This window comes from Protobothrops mucrosquamatus, unplaced genomic scaffold (genome assembly GCF_001527695.2).
Source record: "Protobothrops mucrosquamatus isolate PMUCROS unplaced genomic scaffold, P.Mucros_1.0 scaffold2887, whole genome shotgun sequence".
In the NCBI taxonomy this organism is placed as follows: Eukaryota; Metazoa; Chordata; class Lepidosauria; order Squamata; family Viperidae; genus Protobothrops; species Protobothrops mucrosquamatus.
The window spans coordinates 331,878-342,609 of record NW_015388915.1 but is presented as its reverse complement, the minus strand read 5'-3'; the positions used below and the strand labels follow the sequence as shown (position 1 = coordinate 342,609).

At 34.8% G+C, this 10,732-nt stretch overlaps 1 protein-coding gene across 1 annotated transcript in view; it reads right to left on the bottom strand.

Annotated features, from left to right (window-relative positions):
- LOC107296603 (transmembrane protein KIAA1109) overlaps nt 1-10,732 on the bottom strand; it is a gene marked incomplete at its 3' end in the record, with an annotated part of 80,515 nt that overhangs the window by 27,557 nt on the left and 42,226 nt on the right. Inside the window, exons 21-27 of the mRNA XM_015825947.1 lie at nt 9,159-9,296; nt 8,436-8,612; nt 5,170-5,298; nt 3,291-3,410; nt 2,133-2,413; nt 1,037-1,287; nt 380-638 (exon numbers count right to left, since the gene is read on the bottom strand). Of these exons, the coding sequence (XP_015681433.1) occupies nt 380-638; nt 1,037-1,287; nt 2,133-2,413; nt 3,291-3,410; nt 5,170-5,298; nt 8,436-8,612; nt 9,159-9,296 (1,355 nt within the window). The remainder of the gene's footprint in view (nt 1-379; nt 639-1,036; nt 1,288-2,132; nt 2,414-3,290; nt 3,411-5,169; nt 5,299-8,435; nt 8,613-9,158; nt 9,297-10,732) is intronic.

Here is a 10,732-nt window from a genome sequence, read left to right as displayed (position 1 = left end):
ATTATATTGAATAACTGGGGTTGAACACTGAGAAACTTGAAAAGAACATGCATGACAGAAACACTAATATATGTAACTTTCCCAATGATGGCAGAAGCTCACCTCTATTAGCTTTAGCCACCATGATCAGTGATCAGGACTGCAGTTAAATGACATCTGAAAAGTCATTGTTCCCCATACTTTCTCTAGAAGTAGGTACTTTCTCTAGAAGTAGGTAACATGGTTCCTACTTTGTTCTTCAACTCTCCCAAATCCCAAGCACCATGATTTAACAATAAAGGGTTTATTCAAATAAAGCAAACAACAAATATTTGAAAAAAACATGTAAATACAATAATTCCATAGTAGAAAAAGCTGTTATTGAAAAGTGAATGCTCACCTTCCATGGGCATCTTCTTTTTTGGAACCTATCAAGAGTGCCTTTTGTCCTAAATGGTCCTCCATGGCAGAAGAAGGACTTTCCCTATCACCTGCAAGCAAGGGGAGCGCAGCACTAGAACTACTATTCTCCTCTGAAGATGATGAAGAACTATGAGATCGCAGAGGTACTTGTAAATTTAACTGCTGGGATTTTCTTTCAGATTCTGTACCTACAGTTCGGCATTCCCATTCTTTTGTCTTTACACCATTTGCCTTACCTAAAAACAACGATATATTTTGTGCTAAATTTATGAACATTAAAGATACCAATATTTTTTCTTGTTTTTTTAAATAAATGAATAAATACATAGCATATTCTTTTAAGAAGTACTAGAAAGTGCAACAACCATTAGCAAATCAGTTTGGTTTTTAACATGGAATATTTTTAATCATGGATTTGCCTATAACACTAATTGAAGATTACCACGTTTTAAACAGTATGTGTTGGTATGAGCAAAAGTCTGTATTCAGTATCACTTTTTGTGTAGCACTTCTATTAAAGGCATGATTTCTTTAACTTGAATAAGTATATTCAAAATATGCTAATGTTTAATTAATGATAAACATTTACATTTTTACAGATAGACAAACAGACAGATAGATACAAATCTTTTACCATCTGGAATTTTCGGAAGTTCTTTAGTAATAATCCATTCTCCAGGTTGCAGTAAAGATTGCCCATAAAACATATCTGATTCTGCGCTTGCATTTGAAAAAGCAGAGCTACTTGATGGTGTCAATTCTTCAAACTTGAAGAAATCTAATCCTGACCCAGGGCCACCAAAAAAACGACAGCCACCAAGACAACCACATTTGTTCTTGCTTCTTTTATTCTTTGTATTATCATCTGGCCATAAAAACCACAGTCTAGAAAAAGAAGGTGTTCATTGAAATAAATAAAGGGAAAGTATTGTTAAGAGATTTCTATGTTAACCATTATTAATGACTACATTATCTATAACGCGAATCCACTCAGATTCCTCACCAATGCATAAACCTGTATGAAGCAGTACTGGAGTTATTACTTAACACTTAACAATCATAATTGGACCTGGAATTTTAATCATTAAGTCATTGCAGTTGTTAAGTGGGTCACCATTTGACACGACTCGATCTTAAAGTGAGTCATTGTGATTGTTAAGTGAATTATGTGGTCGTTAAGCAAATCCAGCCTATCCAATGAGTATTTTTTGCCGTTTCCTGCTGGAAAATGGCAAAAAAAATGTCTCGTCACAGTCACATGACCATGGAATGTTGCTTGTAACTAGTTGTAAATGCAAGTTGGTTGCAAAATGCCCAAACTATGACCATGTGACCATGTGTGTGTCTATGACAGTTGTAGCTTCCAGTTTCTAAGTACCTTTTTTTAGTGTTTTATAAATTCAAATGGTCATCGATTGGTCATTAAATGAAAATTCTCTGTACCTCATTTAAAAAATTAATTTCGAAAAATGTCAGGTCTTTATCATCATATTATATAATGAAACTGTTAAAAACATTGCTAATAATAAATTATTATTTTTTAAAAATTCATACACATAGATACATACAGATACACACATCCATAATAATAACAACAAATATTCTGGAATCAATTTTCTGCATCAAAAATTTATAAAACTTTTACATTTTTGAAGAATCTATCACGAATGTTCATGTTTTCCATTTTTTAACTAACAGATCTTTTCACTAACCTATTTTTCCTTGCTTACCTCTTTGTTCTGCTATCATGAGTTTCCAAAAAACGTCTCTGTGCTTCATGCTTTGAATACCGGTCTGCTGCTAAAGCAACATCAGCAGTGATAAGGCCAAAATTGATTGATCCTGCTTCTAGCCAATATGCCCTCCGTAGTACCGCAGGTTGAAGACTAGTTCGGCAATTATTTGCTTGTTCAATATACTGTCGTATTTGGAAATCTTGAATGGCAGCACTTATACCTTCACCAACTGACTGATTGTGGAGATTGCAACTGGCAATGCGCACAGCACCCATCTAAACATCAAATTCAAGTAAAAAAATCAGGAGAAATCCTAGAAGAACACCAACTCAAATTACTATAGGATATTTACTTCCTTGTAATAAAAATGTGATGATTCCAAATTTCTTATTTACAAGTACAAGTTGTAATAAAATTGTTATTACGATGGTAATTCAAATTGTAAATAGGCTCGACATCTATGAAATCATTCTTAGCTAAGAAATCAAACTATATGCAGATCAATGTTTCTGCAATAAGCATGTGTGTAAGTGTAATCCACAACTTTGTTTTTCAATTTAGACATGTTAATAATGATTATTAAAAAATCTAATTTTTAGCCTATGCCAAAGATTCCCAAAAATTAGTTCTATAATAATGTCGACACACAAGAGTAACATTCAATATAAAGAACAGATATGCTATAGTAATCCCATTAAAACCATGCTGAAAACAAATGGTTTTTATTTTAAAACACTGGCTTTAAAAAAAAATGTACAGGTACTCCTTGGCTTATGATGGCAATTGGGACTGGAATTGTCACAGCAAAGTGACACGGTCATGAAGCACAGTCATGTGACTGCATCAATTTGGAATAGCAATTCCAGCAGTCTGGGTTAATGCTGTAAAGCAAGGACCATATGAATCATTAAGCAAAGACTTCATGTGACTAGAACTCATTAACTTTGCTTCTAAAAACTGGCAAAGAATATCAGAGATTGTGATTGTGTGATTGCAGAGACGCTGCAAGGGGCAGAATTACAAGGATCTGTCATAAGCACCACTCGTTCAGCCCACCGTAACTTTGAATGATTGTAATCTGAATGAATGATTGTAATCTGAGGATTACCCATATACAAAAATGAAGATGTGAAGTAAGACATATACTACTACCTTTATACTTGTAGCACAACCATGCTCAACAGCGTATACATCTGCACCATCTACTGCCAAACGGATCATAGCATATTTTAATTCATCAGATGTTAGACAAGGGCCAGAAATGCAACTCATCTAAAGATTTGGAGGGAAGATAGTAGTAAATGTTATCATTGGCATGTATTCATCTTACTTCAAATAAAGATGAAGTGATACATTAAGGCAATTGAAGCTGAGAGCAGTATTGTTCTTCTACAGTCATAATTATGGAATATGAGTATTTCCATATTGTTTAAAGTAAAGTAAATACTTTATTGGCCTGATCAAATAAATATTAAGCCTCTAGAAGACACCAACTTGAAATGTTCTTCAGCGTCACTGCATGAAAGTCCTGCAAATATGCACCAGTCTGACAATACAACTTTTTTAAAAAATCAGAAACATAAAAATACTATTTCTTTAAATCAAATGCTACAAATAGGGTATTCTTGTTTTTAAATGTAAACACTACATCTCCTTTCCCACTATTACAGCCATCTAACAAATCTTTAGAAACCATCCTTATATTTAAAAACAGGTCACAGGTCTCTCAGATCCATTTGTTAAATGATTATTTTCTTTTTCCTCCAACCTCAGTTAATCTTCCAAAACAATTAGCAATGCAAACAGGAATTAGGAACACTGGGAATGATCCCAAAAGATAAATTTGTTACAGAAAAATGAACTTTAAAAGAATGTATATCCATAAAGGCTTGACAAATGATACAAGAGAAATCTATGTTTTTAAAAAAGAGTAAAGGAAAGTAAATGCTGCAGCAATTAAATATTAAATATTTCCTTAAAAAAGGAGAGATATCTTGGCCAAGAAGACAGCAAATATGTTACTGTTTATTGTCAGCATTTTAAGCTTTAAAAATCGATAGTGATAATAATTTTTAAGAATTTATAATTTTAATTGTACATAATTAATATTTAAAGTATAATTAACATTTCAATTGCGACATACTATGAAACCAGAAGACAGAGTAAATAAAATAAAATATAAAATAGATGGTTCCAGAACAGGTCATTTAGACCAGGGGTCCCAAACCCCAAGCCAACAGGCAACTACTGGGCCATGAGCCATTCGGAACCGGGCCGCAGAAGCAGTGGGCAAGCACGTGTGCTCCATTTGTGCAAGAGACAGGTGCATATGCCTCTGTGATGGTATGTGAAATAAGTCTTAAGCACTAAAAGTCCTATTAAGCACTCAAATAAACATAGATTTAAAAAGTTTAAGTTTATAATGGATCAGACAACAAGCCTATCTATACATTAAGATTGTTTTTTATGCCTAATTTAGAAGTCTACAGTTTGGGGCAAACCCTTAAATAGGGAGAAGAAAAGCCAATATAAAATGCTGGAAATATTGTAGCAACTATGGAATTTATTGTTTCTGTGAAGTGGTCCTTTAGTAACTTTTTTCATATTATCATTTCTCCAATCTTAGTTAATCTATCAAAACTATCAGCATTGCAACAACAGAGAATTATTTACATATTTATTTATTCAACATATTTCATTGTTGCCACAAGCAAAATGATTCTCAATGGCTCACATAATAACAAGATATAAAAATAGAAATGGAAAAGCACAACGGCACTACAACACAACTACAGTACAATGTTTCTAAACTGTCAGATAAAAACTTGTCTACACTGATAACAGAAGTCAAGGTAAAAATATTTGGCCCCTTATTATAAATTTAAAAACTAAGAATTTTTTATAATTATAACATGTGCTTCTGCAACAAATGGAACTGAAAAAGCAGAATGCCTTGCTAATTGTATAAGACATATCCTCATTAAACCAATGTTCAGAAAGCCAAATTATATAGTTTACAAGAAGATGTTACCTTAGCTTCACAAAAACGACGATCAATTCCATGTTGACATACAATGACAGATTTTGGTCTTTCCAGTTGAAATTCACGACATGCCACATGAAACACAAATGTTTGTCCCCATTCAAACAGGCATACAAGCTGTAAATAAATAAGGACTATTGACTACACAGAAATCAAATATACTCAGAGGAGTATGGATATTTGAAAAGAATACAGTGCTTGGTTTTTGCAATAAATTCCACTAAACTAAATCCTATATTTTACAACAAATACAGTGAGCCATACATTTCAATAGCAAAATGGAGTAGTTGGAAATTAGAAACAGAGCAACTTCACTGATTTGCAAAAATATAAAAGAAACTTGATGAATAAGACATATTACATGAAGCTAGCATTTCACAAGATTATTTATTGTTAAGTGCAATCAATACTTTAATTCTATCATTTTGTTTTTAGAACTTTGAAAATAGAATGGATGCATTTTCAATCTTTACATTACGCATAAGAAAAAGAATAAAAATATGGACGTGGAAAATTAATATTTCTAAAGTGGAGAACACATGTTCAGTAGTATTCATGGAATATTTAACTGTGGCTATATACACAATTGTATATATGTGTGTATGTATGTATATACATATAAATTTGTATAATACATTATTTTGAATTTTTTAATGGACTGCACTTTTGTACATAGTCGTACATACACAGACACACCCACAACGGTGTGTGTACAGAGAAGTTTAGGTACCATAGGTCAAACTATATGCTACATGAATCTAAGTAAAAAGAAACTGACACAACCTCTGCATGATACGTTAAAATGTTTTTTGCTCCAAATAAATTCCTGATCCATGCCTGGTGATCCAAGTAATGGTGTGGCTGCCCTTTCATGGTGCCTGGAGGCTGTAGGGGCCTGGATGGGAGGCAACAGGTTTCAACTGAACCTGGTAAGATAGAGTGACTGTGGATACACAGAGCCTCAGCATCTGGAGATTTATCATGTTTAATTCTGGATGGGATGGCAATACTCCAGACCGACCCAGTGCTCAACACTGACGGTTTTCCTAGACTCTCAATTCCTGCTCAAAGAGCAGATGGCAGTCATAGCTAAGAGAGCTTTTGCATAATTTCTGATTGTGTGCCAACTTTTCTGGATCATGATGCCCTATGTTCAATCAATCGTGCCCTGCTCATCTTCCTTTCGATCATTGCAATGCAATCTACATGGGGCTACCCTTGAAAAGTACTCAGAACTCACAATTGGTCCAGAATGCAACAGCTTTGGAAGTCCCTATGGTGGCACATGTAATAATACTTTTATGCCAGCTTCACTGGTTGCTGAACTGCTTTCGGGCTCAATTCAAGGTGTTGATCATTACCTTTAAAGCCCTTTATAGCAGGGGTATCAAACTGCCGGCCCACGGGCCAGTTGCATCACATGGAGGCCACACCCACCCCAGCTCCAGCAATGCGAAAAAGTCACAATACGTCATGACACATCATGTGACATGGCGAGTTTGACACCCGTGCTCTATAACATAGGTCCAGGATATCTGAGGAGCAGTCTTTTCTCAATGGAAATGGTCCGCCCCACATGTGCTGGTAGAAGTGACCTATTGCAGACCTGAGGAATTGTGGCTAGTGGAGTCCAGAAGAGCCTTTTCTGCCACCCATTAGAACATTTTGCTGCAGGAGGTGAGATCTGCCCCCTCTTTCCTGGCCTTCAGGAATTGCCTTAAAGCTTGTCTGTATCAGTTTGGCATACCCTGAAGCTGTTGGCTGGAGGTGGCTAATGCAATAACAGAGAAGCCATTATCACCTCTCTGCTCCAAACACATGGTTTTTTAGTTTGTTTTAATTTTTTGTAATTTTAATCTTTTATATTTATAATTGTTTTTATTATGTTGTAAATATCACTCAGACTCACTGCAAACCACGAGATGAGTGCCATATAAATTTAATAAATAATAAATGGCAGTGTAAATTGAAAAGGTAAATGAAAGAAAAATAGATATGAAATTAAAGAAAGGGAAAAGATTAATATGATTTAATCCTATAGAGCTGATGGAAGAAAAACAATTGGGTAATTAAAAATAAAAAGGCTAAACATGTATGCCAGAAAGTATGAATTGGTATCATCTAGACTGCTGAAAGTCCTGTAAAACTTTTTAACCTTCTCACGTGGATGTGAGAAACTATGTGAATCAACTTGAAACCAAATAAAAAACATTACAGAATGGAATGTTAATGAGAATTATTAAAAAAGGTGCTTGATGGAAGGATGAAGTGAAAGAAACTATGGATGAAAATAAAAAACACATAGAACCGAATAAATGCTGCCAAAAATGTGGATGGGAAAACAAAATTTTATCTAAATTTTCTTTATACCTTATATACAAAGAGAACATAGTAAAAAAGAAAAGCATAGTTCATTAAAGGAAACAGATAATGCAGGAATTTGATGGAAATAAAAACAGAACAGAACAGAATATAGAATAGAACAGAATATTCTTTATTGGTCAAATATGATTGGACACACAAAGAATTTGTCTCTGGTGCCTAAGCTCTCAGTATACATACAAGCAACAAAGGGATAAATCATAAATATTGTTATGGAAATGAGTTAAAAGGCAAAGCAAAATAAGTACAGAATACTAAATGGAATTAAAGCTAAAAAGTAGCTAAAAAAATCTTGATTTATTCACACCCACTCTTTTTCCCCTGAATCCAAACACTACGTGGGGCCTTGCAATAATAATTAACTAAAATGTTAGAATTTACTGAATATGCTTTTATACCCTTAAAAAATATCCAGAATGTGCAAATTTCTCATGGAATAAGAGTTGAAACTGGAGATGAATAATCAAGGTTACTAATGCTTTATACATGTATATTATATTTTACTAATTAAGTCAGATTTAAATAGATTCACTTTCAGTAAATTGTTGTGTCTTTTTTCCAATTTGGACCAAACAAGTCCTATGTAAACCTCAATGTTATTTGAAAGAGGTAATTCTGATTAATTCTGATTTCTGAAAATATAGATAAGTATTGAGATTTTAATAGATATTGACAAATGCATGATTCTTTTAATCTAAAATTCTTATCTAGATTATTGAACTCCTTCTATTTACACAAATATATGGCATTTGTAAAGAAAACCAAAAAGAATTTATTCTAATTAATGGTTTTTCTATTCCTGTGCTTTAATACATAAAACATATATGCTAAAATAACAACGTACACATTTAATCTGAAATTTAGTTACAAACCTGTGGAACTGTAACCTTGGCTGTCAAGCTCCCCGTCTGAATATCAATTAACCAGGCATATTCCAAAGTGTCACTATCCACAGGCAAACCCTCTGCTGAAAACATAGCATGAGCACGTAGCTGTAGACCTGAAAGGCTTACATGACCCTCTCGAAGTACTTCATCCACAGTAGGTCTCTGTTAAGAAAGCAAGCTGGGCAGGGATTAGTGCTATATAGCTAGTAAACTGCTAATGCTTTTGTCAGCTATATATTATTGTCATTATGTCATTTAATGTGCAAAGCAATATACAAGCTGTTTATAATTCCAGTTTTCTTTACCCATAAATCAACTTGACAAAATGATAAAGTCCTATAATTGATATGAAACTATGGTTATATACATAAAAATGTAACTTAGGGAACTACCCTTGGGTATATATGTATAAGGCAAACAATAAGCAGGTAAATAAGTTGAGTTCAATGGTGTCATTCCACAGTCATATTGCTTATGTTATCACAATACACAAACTAATCTATTCTTGATAGTTGAGAGATTTTCTACACAACGATGACTTGATTGCAAGGGAACATTGGGAGAAAAATAATTCAAATTGGAATAATTGTAATTGACTCACAGTGTTAAATGGAGCACTTTAGACTAGAGCATGATAAAAAGGTAATTACTTATGATAATTTTTCCTGGTTATTTAACTAGCTTGGAAAATATTTTAAGTAATATTACCTGATAGCTGTCATTCAAGAATATATTTAATGGTGATAATACAAGTTGCAACATAGTTTCCTTATATCCCTTCTTCATCTCAAAACATAATCTTTCCAGAAAACCAGTAGGACATTCTGGACCATCACTGCTGCAATGCTAAATACAGAATATTAAAATTAGAAATAACCATTTAATTAAATGTCAATAGTTCTCAAATTGTTAAATTATGAAAACATGCAAAATATTCTTAAATAGGAAAAAGTCACACTAGAAGATAATAATTTTTTCAAAAAGTAACATCACTTAGTGGATAATTCTTCTGAAACTATTCAAAGTTAAGAATCATTCCTTATTTTATATTGTATTGCTAAGTTGCCCATGAAAAATTCTCTTGAACTGTTCTTGCCCAGGGAAACAACCATTCTGAGACTGGAGAAGAAACCGGGAACGATCATTTCTATGTATTACCTTCAAGAATTAAATGAGTTACTATTACTTGCCCTAGTTCCTGCCCATCTAGCCGTTTGAAACCATGCAAATGCAAGTAGATAAATAGGTACCACTTCGGTGGAAAGGTAACAGCATTCCATGCATCTTGGTGTATAATCATGCTCGCCACATGACCATGGAAATGTCTTCAGACAATTCTGGCTCCCTCTGCTAAGAAACAGAGATGAGCACTACCCCCTAGAGATGGTCACGACTGTACAGGGGAAACTTTACCTTTATATCTTCTATACAAAAAGCATACTGAGAGAAATAAAAACATTATCAGTATGTTTAAGTATGAAAAGCTCAGTCTATTTCCTTTTACAGGTAGTCCCTGTTAACAGCAGTAATTGGGATCAGAATCTCCATTGCTAAGCAAATAGGTCATAAAGCCCTCCTGTCCCAGCTGACTTTATCTTCTTCCAGCTGCTAAGGCATTCTCAGCCTGGCCCTTCACAAGGCAGCTACTGATCATGCCAGGCCTTCTTCTCTTTCAAACCCTTGTGAGAAAGCCACAGGTGATTTGGGCAAGGACACACACAGGATCAGAAAGAAGGCCTGGCATAGACAGCAGCTGCCTCATGAAGGGCCAGACTGGGAAGCATCTGGTCAGCAGCGGAAGGAAAAAGATGGCAATGCTTATCTGGGGTGGCAGGATCAGTGGAAACCAGGGTGGCAGGATCAGCAGATGTGACAGAGTGGAGGGTAGCCAAAAGGCAGAGATGTGAGTCAGATAGACAAATTGGGGAAATGGAAGTGCCTCTGTGATGGTATGTGAAAGCAGGCTTCCAAACACCCACATTTTGATTATGTGATCATGGGAGCACTATTTGTAATGTGATTTTAAGGATCATCATTTAAGCCATTGTCTATCCACTGCAGGATGAAGGCCTCTTCTGCATGTTTTTGTGGCGAAGGTTGTTGAGAGTGTGGTTGCACGGCAGTTTCCCCGGCACCTGGAGGAAACGGTCTATCTGGACCCTCTCCAGTCGGGCTTCAGGCCGGGGTACAGCACGGAAACGGCATTGGTCACGTTGGTAAATGATCTCTGGAGGGCCCGGGACAGGGGTTGTTCCTCTGTCCTTGTTCTTTTGGACCTCTCA